Genomic DNA, 15402 nt, shown 5'->3' on the forward strand with positions numbered 1-15402 from the left:
TGACAGAACAAGGACCAATGGTCTCAAGTTGCAGTGGGGGAGGTCTAGGTTGGATATTAGGAACCACTATTTCACTAGGAGGGTAGTGAAGCACTGGAATGGGTTACCTAGGGAGGTGGTGGGATCTCCATCCTTAAGAGGTTTTTAAGGCCCAGCTTGACAAAGCCCAGGCTGGGATGATTTAGTTGGGGATTGGTCCTCTTTGAGCAGGGGGTTGGATTAGATGACCTCTTCCAACCCTAATATTCTATGATTCTGACCCAGGGCAGCTTGACGCTTCCCACAGTGGGTGCCAAGCGACCTTCCAACTCCAGGGCCCTAGGCCTGGCATTACACCCAGCAGGTCCCAGGGCCTGACTGCCCCTGGGTCCAGCAGTGTGGGGCCATGCGGTGCAGGATGGGAGCGAGGTCCCAATGCCCCATCCATCCCAGACCTAGGGCATGGCTTGGGCCCAAGGTAACACCTCACAGACAGGCCCAAGAAGCACAGCCTGCTGCTGGGCTTGACCTGGGCTCTGTGATGTAGCCTACCATCTTCCTCACTCCCTCCCAGCTCACTGGGCTGGACTCTCCCTGCTGCTTGGGTCCCCAGGCCAGCAAGCGAGCGTCCCCCCTGGCATAGGAGAGAGAGGCCTTCCTGTGCGCTGGCGTCAGCAACGGCACAAGGCTACACAGCAGAGCCCCAGGGCTGGGGTGGTGACTCTGCCTGGGCTGCTGGGGTCACCTTTAGCCTCCCTTCCCTATGGGGCGCACATGCTGCTCCATGGGCCACACAGGGGTCACTCACACTGCCCCATAGCTAGATCTGCCACTGAGCCCCAAAACCCACCCTGAGCCCATAACACTCGACAACTGGCAGCACTGAACACCTGGGGGAGTGAGCTGAGCCGGGCGCGGAGTGCCCCCCCACAGCGCCCTGGGGGAGTGAGCCAAGCCGGGCGCGGAGTGCCCCCCCACCCCCCGATAGCACCCTGGGGGAGTGAGCCGAGCTGGGCGCGGAGTGCCCCCCTCAGCCCCCCATAGCGCCCTGGGGGAGTGAGCCGAGCCGGGTTCAGTGTTCTCCCCTCCCTGGGCAGTGAGCAAGTTGATCACTGGGAGAAGGGACACCAGGGCTGTTGCTTGGTCCCATCTGGCCACAAGGGACCAGTCCAGCCCCCCTTTCTCATACAGAGCATGCCGAGTGGCTCGCCCCTGCAGGGCTAGAGGCTTGTGGCTAGCCAGCACCCCTTCCCAAAGGAGGCACACCTGGGTGAGCAGAGAGCAGCAGCTGGCTGCAGCGAGGGGGATGCTCAGGAGCTAGAAGCCTGAGGAGCTGTAGCTGGCTTGAAGCAGTGGCTGCAGGGAGCCAGTCCGGCTCCTACAGACACTGAATTGTGCCCAGCTCTGGGAACCCCCCAGCTAAGGGAGAGACACACTGAATGGGGTTGGGACCTGGAGAGCCAGGACACAGCTGAGGACAGAGTAAAGTGGAGCCCGGGTGGGGAAATATTTTAATTTCCTTTGGCCTGAGTTGGGTTTGAGGAGTCCTGAAAACGAGGGGCACTCGGGTGTGATCCCATTACACACCCCTGAGCCCGGTGCCACCGCTGGCCTGGCCTGACCTGCTCCCCTGCAATGGCAGCAAAGGTAGGAGCTCAGACCAAGCTAGGCACACAGCAGCAGCTGACACAGTGGCCACTGGGGGGCGATGGATGCTCTGGTGACAATCCAGGCCAGTGGCAGCAGAGGCCTGCACACCCCATGATCCCACTGTCCTCCAGCATTGGTGGGAGCTGGCTGTGTGGGAGCAGGCCAACTATGGTCTGCCAGGGGACCTGTGCTGTGGGGTGGCTGGACACAAGCTCTGCTCCATCTACTGAGGGGCTTCCCCCGCACACCCAGTGAGGCCCCCAAGGCAGCAGGCTGCTAGGACAGCGCCAGCTCCACAAGCACGTTCTGACATGCAGCCAGGACCCCCAGAGCTCCCTCCCCTGGCTCAGCACATCTCCCATGGTGTGGGCCATACCCTGCCCCGGAACTGCAAAGTCGCTGATGGGGGGGCACCTGGAGGGTTTGGGAGGTGGTTTCAGAAGCTCTGGGGGCTCTGGTGGGGGGAGGGGAACAGCCCCTCCTTTCCTCACCTGCTTGGATCAGGGCAAAAGAGGCCTGGAGATTTCAAGGGAGGGACATTTGCATGCCTTTGTCTCCTCCCAGCGATCTCAGACACTGACAAGCTGCTCCCAGCTGGGTATCTGACACTGCGTTCAGCAGTCTCGGGAATGCACCCTAACTGGGGGCTGCTGCTAAAGCAATCGGCAGTGACATGTGCCATTGTTAGGGTTAAGGGTCAACACCACCTTGAGGCACTAGAACAGCCCCCCTGCTCTCAGAGCTATCGGTCCAGGCTGCCTGCAGAGCCTCTTGTGGCCAGCCTGAGGGCTCTTGGTAGCCAGGGGGCTCAGATATTTCCATAGCGATGAATTTTCAGAGTAACAGCCGTGTTAGTCTGTATTCGCAAAAAGAAAAGGAGTACTTGTGGCACCTTAGAGATTCTGGAGCTCAAACATGAAACTACTTTAAGAACCAGCATCAGTCTGTCTGACCACGCTGCAGGCTGATGGCCCTTACCCTCCCGGGGCTTATGCTGCCCCGCAGGCCTCTCTAGCTGGTTGTTCTGGGATGTTCAAGAGATTTGGGGGGTGAGGTAAATATCTTTTATTGGACCAAGTTCTGTTGGTAAGAAAGACAAGCTTTCGAGCTACACAGGGCCGGGAAAGGTACCCCCAGCGTCACAGCAAAATACAAGGGGGACTAGAGAGTTTAGCATAAGTGGTTAACATCCATCAAGGAACCATTCAAGGTGAAGTGCCTCATTACCATACCTCCAGCCTAGGGCGGAAAGGAGGGCGGTGGGGGAAAGCACCTGGGAACAGGGGAGCTCTTAGTGGGAAACTAATAATTGTAAAGAGCCATAAATCCAGTCTCTCTCAAAATCATGGACTGGGCAGTGTCTAGGGCAGGCTGCCTCATGCCAGGTCTCCAGGAATTTCACAGCCTTTGTGCTCCCTCTTCACCCCATGGACCAGCCACCAGCAGTCTCTGCGGCTCTCTGTGGGGGTCTGGGCAGGCTCCCACGCCCTGCTCCAGAACAAAGCCCATGGCAGCATGGCCCTCCCTCACCCTTCCATGCCATAGCTGACAAACAGCCTAGGAGCTGGGCATCGGCTCATGTGAACACTGGGAAGGAAAGAATCACTCACAAAAGGGTAGAGGCCAGTGGGAGCTCTGTTCATAGCAGCTTAGGTCCATCTCCAGCCCCTGCATTTGGCCATGCTGGGGCACTTTACAGTCCTGTATTCCATTACACAGAGAAGGGCTTTTCATCCCTCGTTCTCCCCGGGAGCCAGGGCAGGGCAGAGCTGAGGGTGTTCGGGGCCTGGGTGGGTAAGGTGTCTGTGTGCAGCTGGTTTCCAGGCTGGTAATGCCAGATTTGGGGTTCCCTCGGATAGCTCCCCATAGCCACTGTCCTGGGCTCTCAGCATCCAGGCTGCAAAACAGGCCCTGGGGTTATTATCCCCATCACCGCATGAGTCAGCAGAGCTGGGAATAGAACCCAGGAGTCCTGGGGTTTCTTCCACCCCTCTCCCCCAACCCAACCCATGTGGCTCACCTCTTGCTGACAGTGGCAATGGCCAGCTCCTTCCTTGGCCTGCCCTCCTCTGCCATGGATCCCCGGGACTCGCTTTCACTTTGCCAGCCTGCTGTTTCTCCTAGGGGGGAGCTGAGGTAGGCGCCCCCCAGTGACAGCGCCAATGAGGGGGGTCTCAGGAAGGACACGCTGCCCCGGCCGCTGCTCTGGCTGGTCAGGCTGCCCCGCAGCAGCTTCTCGGCAGGTGGCCCCAAGACCTGGTGCTTCTCAGACACCTGAGCTTCCAGCAGCCCTGCAGGCAGCGGCTGCCCTGGCAGGCTCAGGGCCCAGTTGGACTCTGAGGAGATGGCTGTGTACATCAGCTCGGTCCTGCTGCTGTCCGTGGGCGATGGCCCCCGGCCCCAGGGGGCCTGCTCCTTGGCCGGGAGCGGGTCGGAGCCCAGGAAGCCTGGCCACACCGTGCTCCCAGGCAGGGCAGCCTTGGCAAGGACCACCTGTGGCTCTGGTGGTTTGAGGAGAGCCTTGCTGGGCGCCTGCTCCAGAGGAGTCTCTGCAGTGCCATGCGCGTCCATGTAGTCCAGGCAGGCCACCCCCTCTGTGCTCTGCAGGGGACCCTCCTCCCCCAGCAGGGTGGGCTCCATGCTGCCCAGGGCCTGGGGCTCGCAGGGTTCCTCCTGGGGCGGCCAATCCCCATCCACGCTCATCTCCTTGAAGAAAGGCAGGCTCAGGTACTGAAGGATCCCACTCTGGGCCGAGGAGCTGGCTCTCTGCTGGCTGCTCGGGGACCCAGAGTCCAGTGGCTTGGGGCTGGCCAGAGCTGGGGTGCTCAGCAGCCTGCTGAGCACAGGGGAGCCCACGGGGCCTGGGGAGTTGCGCAGCGTGCTAACAGTGCTCTGGCAGCACCCCTCACAACACGTGCCATCTCGCGGCTCTTCCACTGTGCTGAGGGGCAGGGGCATCGGGGAGGCCACTGGGCTGAGGTTGATGACGCACAAGGGCTTGGCTTCTTCCGTGGGGCTGCTGCTGTAGCTGAAGTAACGTCCCTGGCGGTAGCCAGAGGATCTGGCTTCTCTACGGGCCTGGCCTGTGGCCTTGGGCCGCAGCGGCACTCCCCTCTGCCAGATGGGCTCCTCTGCCTCCAGGGGAGCATACACCTGCAGGTAGGGTGCTGGCAGGCTGGGCTCAGGAGGGATGGGGGAGGGATCCCGCTGCAGGAGCTCGGGGAACAGCTCCGTCTCGAGGGCACAGGGGAAGGCTTCCCGAGGCAGCCTGTCAGTCTTCACCACAAAGCGCCCGTCCGGGCCCCGGCAGATGCGCTCCAGGGGCATCGCATCCCCAATATGGCTTTCGTACACCGTGTACTTGGAGCTGGTCCTAGGGCCGCCAGCAATGGTGAGGCCCAGACTGGTGCCAGCCTTCTCCCCGCACAGCAGGGTCCGGCGCAAGCTCTGGTATGGGGAGGCCTGCAGCTTCAGCTTCATGGTGCTGTCTAGGCTACCAGAGCTGAGAGAATTTCTGCAGAGAAAAAGAGGGATTACTGCGGGGGGGGATCCCGCTGCCTCCTGCCACAGGGCAGCCCCTGCCTACTTGTTCCCCCCATCCAACCTGGCCTGCACATTCACTCCAAGAACTGAGGACAACCCCCCGGCCCCGAGAGGGAAGGGTCAAAGTGCACTGCTGGGGAGCTAGCCCCACACCAGAGCATGGCCAGTAGAGGGGTGGCCCGTTCCCCTCAGCCCCACCCCAGCAGCCAGGACCCAGCCCCCCTCCCTCCCGCTTGAAGCCCCACCCTGAGTCAGCGGGGAGCAAATGAGGAAAGCAAGGAGAACAGCATGGCACAGGGAGTGTGGTGAGACAGGAAGATGTTGTGGAATGGCGCGACTTACTGCGGAGGTGGAAGCTTCTTGTTGGGGGAGAAGACGAGTGGTGGATCTGGAAGGTCATGAGAACACAAGGGGATCACATGGCGAGCAACTCAATGTGAAATGAGGAGACTGCAGTGGCCTGTGCCTGCCCCCCAGACGTGTCCTGAGGGGCCCCACGGGTTGGGGGGGGGTGATAACCTGCTTGTGACAACTGGCATGAAACCCACCAGCGCCCAGGGGCCACCAGACAGCCATCAGGGGATGGGTTACAGCCCCTATTGCCCTGGGGCTGGATCAGAACCGGTGCCCCCTAGAAAGGAAAGGCACCGTGTCCCATTTCCCACCCCGCTGACCCAGCCAGTCCCTTGACCTAATGGTGTTGCGCATCTCAGCTCACCTTCCCCACAGCCCCATTCCCAGCAGGGCACTTGCTCTGGGCAGGTTTTGCTCCTCCAGGAGGGAGCAGCAGATGAAGGGACAGGTAGAGAGGCTGGGATCAAGGGGACTCCATCATTCCCAGGCCTTGTCAACTGGGGAAAGTGGCACCAGTATAACCCCAGGAGTTCAGTGACCTCGGGGCAGCCCCCGGGGACTGTGGCTCACCCCAGTGGATAGTTGCTGTTTAGCCTGCATTGGTTCCTAATGGCTGTAGCTAACCTTAACTAGCCTGGGTCAAACCAAAGTCAGAGCAGCCCCACCAACAAGGCACCCGGTTAACTGAACCACTTTGAACTCACCCCTCTGACTGCAACAGTCCTGGGGTTCTGCGTGTCCCATGCCAGCCTGACCTCAGCTCCCCACTCCTCTGGGCTCTTCCCACCCAACCAACTTAGAGGGGGCTGTCACCCAACCTGAGTTACAACCTCATGTCCCTTGCCTCCTGCGCCCACCACCTGGGCTACAATCCCTTACCCCTATGTAGGGAATGACCCCTGACTCCACTGAGACCTCACCCCATCCTCCAGTGTGTTTCTGGGTTGCCCAGAAGGATCCCAGCCCCTTGCTGTGCTCCCGGCCTCTGCAACTGCCCTTCCATGCCAGGGTTGGGTCCCTACCTTGCCTGCGTTTTTGGAGGCGGGCGGCACGCCGGCGGTTCATGATGCAGGCTACCATGGTGCTGAAGATCACAGCCACACTGAGAAAGCAGATGCCCCCGATGACACCGGCCAGCACAGGCTGCGGCAGGAGCTCAGGCAGCTGAGTGCGGGATGGATACACCTCCATACCTGGGCAAGGTGACGGGGAGAGGCCTCAGACAGACAGCAGGGCGAGGGGATACCGTCTTTCTCCCTTAGGGGGAAACCAGCCCATAGACACTTACCTAGTAGGGAGGGGCCCTCTGTTTGGGCACAATGGCCAGTTCAATTCCTGCCCCGGTCACACCCAGGCTGGCCTGGCTTGGGTGCATGGAGGTAGGCCCATGCCTGAGGGGGCAGCACAGGAGTTGTGGCAGTACAGGTCCCCTCCCCTGCACCCCAAGGATACCCAGGGCCCTGCCAGGGCATGGCTGGCTGTCCGGGGCAGCACAGAGCTTTACCTGCTGTGGAGACGTTCACGGTGTTGCTGGGATCACTAATGTAACTCCCAGCAAAGGCCACCAGGCGGAACTCGTAGTAGGCGTCCTGGGAGAGCAGAGAGGCTGCATTAGCGTTACGGCCTGTGCCGGCCAGCTCTCCCCCATGATATCGGGCGCTGACCAGAGGCAGCTCCTGCCACAGGACCTGCAGTGCCACAGCCGTGTGTGCAGCAAACTGAGGGCTTCCATAGCACCAGACCCACTCTGTCTCAAAGCACCTCGCAAAGCAACTCTGCAGGGACACCTGGGGACAAGCAGAGGCCCTTCCGGCCAGCCTCGTCTAAGCAGTACTCACCACCAGGGGGCCAGTGCCAGAGCCGAGCAGAAACCCATTTCCACCCTCAGTGGCCTGCTGGGCAAGAGGACACTCCCATGATACACCTTGGCCCAGGCCCGACCAGGCTGTTTGGGCCCCGCTAGCCCTTTTAGGGCCTGCTGCTGTCCCGAGAGCTCAGGAGCCTGCAGCACCAGGCACAGGATCCGTAGTGAACCCTGCAAGCCAGGGCCCAGGGCTTCCCACCCTGCAGGGAGCACCAGGCACCAGCCTGGAGCCACTGTTCAGCCCATGGGCTGCCAGCCCCCTGCTTGTGCAGGTCTCCCCTCCCTATCCGGGGGTCCCGCTTGGCAGGGGGTCTCCGAACTCCACAGAGCGAGCCAGGGGCAGGTACATCAGCACAGCACTAATGAAGAGGCCATAAAGCACACCGGGCGTGCAGTCATCTAGTGCCACCCAGCCAGGGAGGGGCTGCTCCTCAAGCCCGGGGCTGCATCCTTCACAGCTCAGTGCCAGGGGCTCAGGCTGCCAATCTCAGCAGTGGCAGGCAGAGACCCGGTGCAGAAACATCCATTGCAAGACCCAGAGGTTGGCATTTCAACCCCCCTCACCCAGCCAACCTTGATGAGTCCTGGCACCAGGACCTGCGTCTTCGTGCTGGGGATGGAGCCATCCAGTACCTCCCAGCCACCCTGGTCCTGCCGTAACTCCAGTGCGTAGCCTGTCAGGGCCACGGAGAACTGCAATGGGGGCGCCCACTGCAGCAGGACCCCGCGCGATGTCTCATTGGCCATCAGGGACTGCGGGGGGGACAAAAAGACGTGTGTGGCTGTGGTAGGCAGCACAGGAGGCACCTTGGTCGTCGGGAAACCTGAAAAGAAAGGAGACACTGAGGAAAGGAACCAGGCAGCCATCTGGGGAGTGGGCGATCCCAGGACAGCCATTCAGGGTGGGGGTGGGGGGGAGCCCCAGACAGCCATTTGGGGGAAGGGGCTGCGGAGGAGCCCCAGGGACGCTATTCAGGAGGGGTGCTGGGGGTACCCCAGGCAGCCACTCAAGGTGGGGGTGAGTCTCAGAGCTGCCATTCAGGGAGAGGGGTAGCCCCAGGCAGCTGTTTGGGGGAAATGGCAGGGGGAGCCCCAGGGCAGCCACTCAGGGGATGTGAGCTTGAGTGGGTGGCTGGGAAGCATGTTCCTTCTTCCCTTAGTGATCGGAACCTCCCTGGGGGTCGGGACATGGGAAGGGGACATGGGAAGGGGCAGCCCTAGAGCCCTGGGATTTTCCAGCATCACTTGAGGGGTGGGGGTTCCTTTCCCAGGAGTTCAGGGGGTAGGGATCCAGTGGGAATGCCCCTTCTGGGGGGTGGCGAAGGTCAGGGTGCCCCTACAGGTGAGGTCCCTCTTCTAGGTGGAGGAGCTGTTCCCAGGTGTAAGGGAGCTGTTCCCGGAGGCTGGAGTAAGGGAGAGGAGAATATTTCCAGGAGGCAGGGTGCTGGCAGTGGGGGAGCCAATCCCGGGCTGGTGATGGTGATGCTGATTCTCAGGGGTGCTGGCGGTGGGGGAGCCATTCCTGGGGCTGGCGGGTGGAGAGAGGGGAGCCTGGTTCTCAGAGGTGTGGGCAGTGGGGCGGGGGGCATTCCCGGGGTGCTGGCAGTGGGGCCATTCCTGGGGCTGGCGGGTGGAGAGAGGGGAGCCTGGTTCTCAGAGGTGTGGGCAGTGGGGCGGGGGGCATTCCCGGGGTGCTGGCAGTGGGGCCATTCCTGGGGCTGGCGGGTGGAGAGAGGGGAGCCTGGTTCTCAGAGGTGTGGGCAGTGGGGCGGGGGGCATTCCCGGGGTGCTGGCAGTGGGGCCATTCCTGGGGCTGGCGGGTGGAGAGAGGGGAGCCTGGTTCTCAGAGGTGAGGGCAGTGGGGCGGGGGGCATTCCCGGGGTGCTGGCAGTGGGGGAGCCATTCCTGGGGCTGGCGGGTGGAGAGAGGGGAGCCTGGTTCTCAGAGGTGTGGGCAGTGGGGCGGGGGGCATTCCCGGGGTGCTGGCAGTGGGGCCATTCCTGGGGCTGGCGGGTGGAGAGAGGGGAGCCTGGTTCTCAGAGGTGAGGGCAGTGGGGCGGGGGGCATTCCCGGGGTGCTGGCAGTGGGGGAGCCATTCCTGGGGCTGGCGGGTGGAGAGAGGGGAGCCTGGTTCTCAGAGGTGAGGGCAGTGGGGCGGGGGGCATTCCCGGGGTGCTGGCAGTGGGGGAGCCATTCCTGGGGCTGGCGGGTGGAGAGAGGGGAGCCTGGTTCTCAGAGGTGTGGGCAGTGGGGCGGGGGGCATTCCCGGGGTGCTGGCAGTGGGGCCATTCCTGGGGCTGGCGGGTGGAGAGAGGGGAGCCTGGTTCTCAGAGGTGTGGGCAGTGGGGCGGGGGGCATTCCCGGGGTGCTGGCAGTGGGGGGGCCATTCCTGGGGCTGGCGGGTGGAGAGAGGGGAGCCTGGTTCTCAGAGGTGTGGGCAGTGGGGCGGGGGGCATTCCCGGGGTGCTGGCGGTGGGGGAGCCATTCCTGGGGCTGGCGGGTGGAGAGAGGGGAGCCTGGTTCTCAGAGGTGTGGGCAGTGGGGCGGGGGGCATTCCCGGGGTGCTGGCGGTGGGGGAGCCATTCCTGGCACTGGTGGTGGGGCGGCTCTCGAGAGTGCTGCTGGTGGTGGGGCCATTCCCATGGCTGGCATGGGGGGCCCAGTTCTCAGGGGTGCAGGTGGTGGGGGCTGGTGGGGGAAGAGGGGAGCTCAGTTCCCAGGGGTGCTGGTGCGGGGGTGGTACTCGGGGGGGAGGGGCAGAGGCTCTCTCACCCAGGGGGAAGGAGGTGACGATCTCACTGAAGGGGCCGCTGCCCAGCTTGTTCTGGGACAGGACACTGAACTGGTAGCCAGTGGCTGGCTGCAGGTTCTCCACCAGGAGGTGCCCGGCCCCCACAGGCACGGTCAGCGACACCCAGTCATGATGGGGCCGGTTCAGGTGCTTCACCCTGAGGAGACAGAGCAGGCAAGCTGGAGCCAGTGCTAGGGCCCAACCCCCCCCACCCCCCTCAGTGAGGGCCTGTGCCTGAGAGCCCCAAATTTGCCCCTCATGAGGGCGCAGGGACACAGCCTCCACCTGCGCTGAGAGCTGGGAACTCCCTGTGTTGTGTCTGTCCTGCATGGGGCAGGGATCCCCGCGCTCACACCCAGGGCTAGCCTGTGCCCCGTGCCCCCATGGCCGCGCCAGCCCACTTCCGCAGCAGGTAGACAGGGGGCACCCCAGGCAGTTGAGAGCCTGCCTGGCATGGGACTCACAGTGGCGTGTACCAGACGCTGAACCTCTGGAAGTATCCCCCGTCGAACCCTGGCTCCCAGGAGACGTTGGCTGCCAGCAGCAGCGGCAGCACCAAGACCTTGGTGACAGCATGAGGACTGGTGCCTGGTGGAGACAGCCGGGGTGGGGGGTGAGTCAGGGGCCATCTCTGCCCTGCCCCTCCCAGGGCTCAGGCTCTGGCTGGGAGCTACCAGGGGCAGAGTGCCACCTGGCCAGCACGAATGTCCCGCCCCACAGATGAAATGGGCAGGTGCCATCCACAGGACGCCCACAGGGGAGGCACCTGCATCTGTGGGCTCACAATGGGCAGTGGCTGTGCTGGCGGGAGCGGCTGGGATGCTGCTCACCAGGGCACACTGGCCTTACACTGCAGAGTCCCTGGCAGTGCCCAATGGAGCTGGGCACAGGCCGAATCCAACATGGATTCCAGCGCGATACGGGGTCTGGGACATGCAGATTGGGTGTTCGTCTCATGTACACTCCGCCAGGCATTCCCATGCACAGCCAGTGCACCCCCCCTGCCCCGGCAGGCATAAAGCCACCCACCCCCACCCTGTGTTATACCCACATCCCCCCACACACACCCACTCCCACCCTGAGCCCCCCGCACGCAACCACCCACTCCCACTCTGAGCCCCATACACAGACACAAAGCCGCCCAGCCCCACACCCATTCCTCCCCGACACACAGCAGCCCACCTCCACCCCGAGCCCCATACACACACCCCCCACAGCTGCCCAGCCCCACCCCAAGCCCCATTCCCCCGACACACACAGCCAGCCACCCCCACACTGAGCTCCATACACACACAGCTGCCCACCTCTCCACACCCCCCCACACACAGAGTCGTCCACCTCCATCTCGAGCCCATAGACACACTGCCAATGCATCCCCCCCATACATACACACACACAGCTCCCTCCTCAGAGCCCAAAGGTCCTGGGTCAGGCCTCCCGCCCACCCTGGTCAGCTGGTAGTGGTGTTGGCATGGCCCAACTCACCCAGCACGTAGACGGAGGTGGTGGTGCTGATCCGGGCCACCTGGTTGCTGACTGTGCACTCCCAGGCCCCGTGCTGCTCCTTAACCAGTGGCCGGAAGACGAGGCTGCTGTTCCCGTCCACTTGGGCACTGTTCCGCCCTGTGCTTCCCAGCTGCAAAGCAAAGGTGCAGCCACACTGACACCAGCAGCCCAGCCCTCTGTCACCCACGGGTCCCCGAGCCTACCCGTGCCATTGTCCACCAACCAAGGGAGAGCCTGAAGTGGGCAGGGCTGTGAGCGCAAATCTGAGGGGGGCTGGGCCCTGCACGTGCAGACGGGAGAGGGATGTGGGGGAGCCAGGCCGGCAGGCGTGCACAGACTGGCGGGGAGATAGGGTGGCGCCGGGCTGGGGGAGAGCAGCTTGGGGAGAAAAGGGGGGCCATGAGCATAGATGGGGGCTGAGGAGAGTCTCTAGGCAGTAATCCAGCCAGCGACCAAGCTGAGCTTGCTTCCCACCACACTGGTGCCAGGGCCGTATTCATCTCGAAAAGCCTTGAACCTGCCGCCCCAGTGGCGGGTGGGAAAGGTGAGGCACAGGGGGGGCAGTGACTGGGCCAAGGTCTCACTGAGAGACAGGGGCAGAACAGGAACAAAGCCCCAGAGTCCTGGGTCATCGCTTTCTCAGAGGGAGGGGGCTGTCCGGAAGGAGACCCCGACCCCGCCGCGAGCTCTGGAAGGGTTGGGGCACAGAAAGTCTCTTCACAGGGAGAGCCTGAGGAATGAATAACTCAGTGGATGACCCCCATCCCCAGGGCTCCGCCTCTCAGGGGGTGTCTGTAAGGCAGGAGCTGCATGGGGCAGCTGGGCCACGTGGGGCTGGCTCCCCCTGCAGCACTGAGCCGAGTCCTGGGCCACAGTGGGTCCTGCTTGTGGAGCCCTGAAGCTCTAGGCTGCACCCCACTGCCAAGGGGAATGTGCCACATGGGTGGCCAGCAGCAGAGCCGGCACCAGACCACAGGCTGGGGGAAGTGAGGGTGTGATGTGAAGGAGCCAGTCTCCGCAGTCCATCCCGTCATCTGAACCCAGAGCTGCAGCCCCCTACCTTTGCCCATGCGACCGTGGGTGGGGGGTCTCCTTGGGCGGTGCATGGTACCACCAGCTCACGGCCCGCCTCCTGGAAGTACTCCTCCTTGGGGCGCACGGTGAACACGGGAGGGTCCTGGAACAGACACACTGGGGTAGCTCAGCACCCCACTCTGGGGACAGGAGGAGCAAGACAGACAGACAAAGGGGTCAGGGCTCAGCAGCTCAAGCGGGAGGTGGTGCTGGCCTGGATTCATGGGCAAGAAATCCGACAGGTCCAGGGAGCAGAGCAGACAGAGGGCTCTGCACAGGGGCACTCAGGGCAGGGAAGAGACCAGCCTGAGCACGGCTACCCAGCTTGCTCTGTGGAGTGCACAGATGGGGTGGGTATTGTAACAACAGGCCTGGCAGGCCTACCCCTTAGTGAGCTTAGCCCAAGGTTAAAGAATGTCCCAGTCACCTGTAACCAGTGTTGATGGGAAAAGGTACAAGAGTGAGACAGACAGGCTGGATTAGTACAAGTAAAAAAGGCCTCCACATGGAACTCCAGGACTGTGTTATGTTCACATCTGGTAAACAAGAGGAGTGTGGGACGGAAATCAATGCACCAGAATGGGTGTGTTGGGGATTAGGAGGGGATGAGCTATTCCACCCAACCCCCTCTTGAGGTCCTTCAAATGAAATTAGCAACTGGCTGGGACCAACAGGAGCGAGGTTCCCCATAGTGGCTGCCACCTCCGCCGTCTTCTGGGAGTCGCTGTGACTCCACTGGGCCTTCACTGTCCAAAGTGTCCTGACCAGAGCAGGCCAGAGCAAGGACATCACCCCCTCCACCTGAATCCTGACCAGCTTCAAGTCCTTTGGCTGTCGCCTCCTCCCTTTTCCTTCCCCACCTTACTTCTTCACTTTCCTATCTCTCAGGACTTGTCTATACTAGAACATTCCTGTTCTAGGCCCGAGAACCATTGCAAAGTCAGGCAAGGATGATAGGTTAGGGTGGGTTATGGGGCCCAACTCCTGGGTCAGGAGTTCTGTCATTAGAGGACATTGCAGAGGCAGATATTTTGCCAGCTGGATCATGGTCAGGAACCACCCGTCTCAGCCACACCAGAGCCATGAAAATGATTGCTGCTTTCTTGTTTCAATTTAAGCAGGGCTTTGTGGATCAGTGGAGTTGGATGGAAGGCATATAATAGACCCCAGGGCCAAGAGGCAAGGAGTGCATCCCCCAGGGAGTCACGACCGTGTATCTCCCCTCCCACCCCGCTGCTGAGAATAGGTAGCGGTGTTTTCAGTTGGAAGTTGTGGCAAAGAGGCCTTTCTGTTGAAGAATCCAGGCAAAGCAGATCTCTCCAAAGAAAAGACAGTTACCTTTTCCGTAACTGGTGTTCTTCGAGATGTGTTGCTCATGTCTATTCTACAATAGGTGTGCGTGCTCGCCACGTGTACTGGTGGTGGAAGTTTTTCCCCTAGCAGTACCCGTAGGGGGGAGCAGCCCCCCGCCCTCTCTGGAGCAGCGCCAGCCTGGCGCAGTATAAGAAGGGCTGCGCTCCCCACACCCTCAGTTCCTTCTTGCCAGACAACTCCGACAGAGGGGAAGGAGGGTGGGATGTGGAATAGACATGAGCAACATCTCGAAGAACAGCAGTTACGCAAAAGGTAACTCTCTTTTTTCTTCAAGTGATTGCTCATGTGTATTCCACAATAGGTGATTCCAAGCTATATCTGTTGGGGGTGGTTAGGAGTTCACAAGTTCTCGGGATGGAGTACTGCCCTGCTGAACCCGGCATCATCCCTGGCCTGGGAGACGATCGCATAGTGCGAGGTGAACGTGTGAACCGAAGACCACGTGGTGGCCCGACAAATGTCCTGGATGGGGACGTGGGCCAAAAAGGTAGCTGACGAGGCCTGCGCCCAAGTCAAGTGTGCCCTCACAATGGGCGGCGGGGGAACCCCTGCCAGCTCATAACAGGAATGGATGCACAAAGTGATCCACTTAGAAAGCTGCTGAGTGGAAATGGCTGACCCTTCACGCGCTCAGCCGAGGCGACGAACAGTTGCGACTTTCTGAACGGCTTGGTCTGCTCAAAGTAGAAAGCCAGAGCTCGCCTCTTGTTGAGAGTGTGGAGATGGCGTTCCTCACTAGTCGCGTGAGGCTTGGGGCAGAGGACTGACAGAAAATGTCCTGACCCATGTGGTAGGCGGAGACCACCTTCGGGAGGAACGCGGGGTGTGGGCGGAGCTGGACCTTGTCCTTATGAAAAGCCGTATACGGCGGTTTGGGCCCTGAGCTCCGAGACCCACCTGGCCAACGTGAATGCTACCAGGAAGGCAACCTGCCACGAGAGGTGAGACCAGGAACACATGACCAGTGGTTCAAACGGGGCCCCCATGAGACGAGCCAGCACCAGGTTTAGGTCCCACTGTGGAACCAGGGGCTTGGAATATGTGTAGAGACAGTCCAAACCCTTAAGGAACTGGCCGGCCATAGCATGGGAAAACACCGTGTGCCCTTGCATCAGGGGATGAAAGGACGATATGGCCGCCAAGTGTACCCTGACTGATGAGGGTGCCAGTCCCTGGGCCCTCAGGTGGAGGAGGTAATCAAGGATAAGCTGGATCGGGGGGGCCATCGCGGAAACCGAGACCACTTCGCCACATAGGAGCGGCAAGT

At 61.7% G+C, this 15402-nt stretch overlaps 1 protein-coding gene across 2 annotated transcripts in view; it reads right to left on the reverse strand.

Moving 5' to 3' along the window:
• Positions 1–15402, reverse strand: part of IGSF9 (immunoglobulin superfamily member 9) — a 50139-nt gene that overhangs the window by 582 nt on the left and 34155 nt on the right. The window contains exons 11-21 of one of the 2 annotated variants that reach the window (XM_073322415.1): positions 12748–12864; positions 11667–11817; positions 10646–10769; positions 10163–10338; positions 7955–8214; positions 7031–7115; positions 6549–6719; positions 5515–5560; positions 3650–5143; positions 3240–3526; positions 2635–2691 (exon numbers count right to left, since the gene is read on the reverse strand). In XM_073322415.1, the coding sequence (XP_073178516.1) occupies positions 2663–2691; positions 3240–3526; positions 3650–5143; positions 5515–5560; positions 6549–6719; positions 7031–7115; positions 7955–8214; positions 10163–10338; positions 10646–10769; positions 11667–11817; positions 12748–12864 (2940 nt within the window). In that variant the 3' untranslated portion in view covers positions 2635–2662. Of the gene's footprint in view, positions 1–2634; positions 2692–3239; positions 3527–3649; positions 5144–5514; positions 5561–6548; positions 6720–7030; positions 7116–7954; positions 8215–10162; positions 10339–10645; positions 10770–11666; positions 11818–12747; positions 12865–15402 lie in introns of those variants that run through there. The other variant, XM_073322416.1, reaches the window with a different exon arrangement.

This window comes from Lepidochelys kempii, chromosome 24, assembly GCF_965140265.1.
Source record: "Lepidochelys kempii isolate rLepKem1 chromosome 24, rLepKem1.hap2, whole genome shotgun sequence".
NCBI classification, from domain to species: domain Eukaryota; kingdom Metazoa; phylum Chordata; order Testudines; family Cheloniidae; genus Lepidochelys; species Lepidochelys kempii.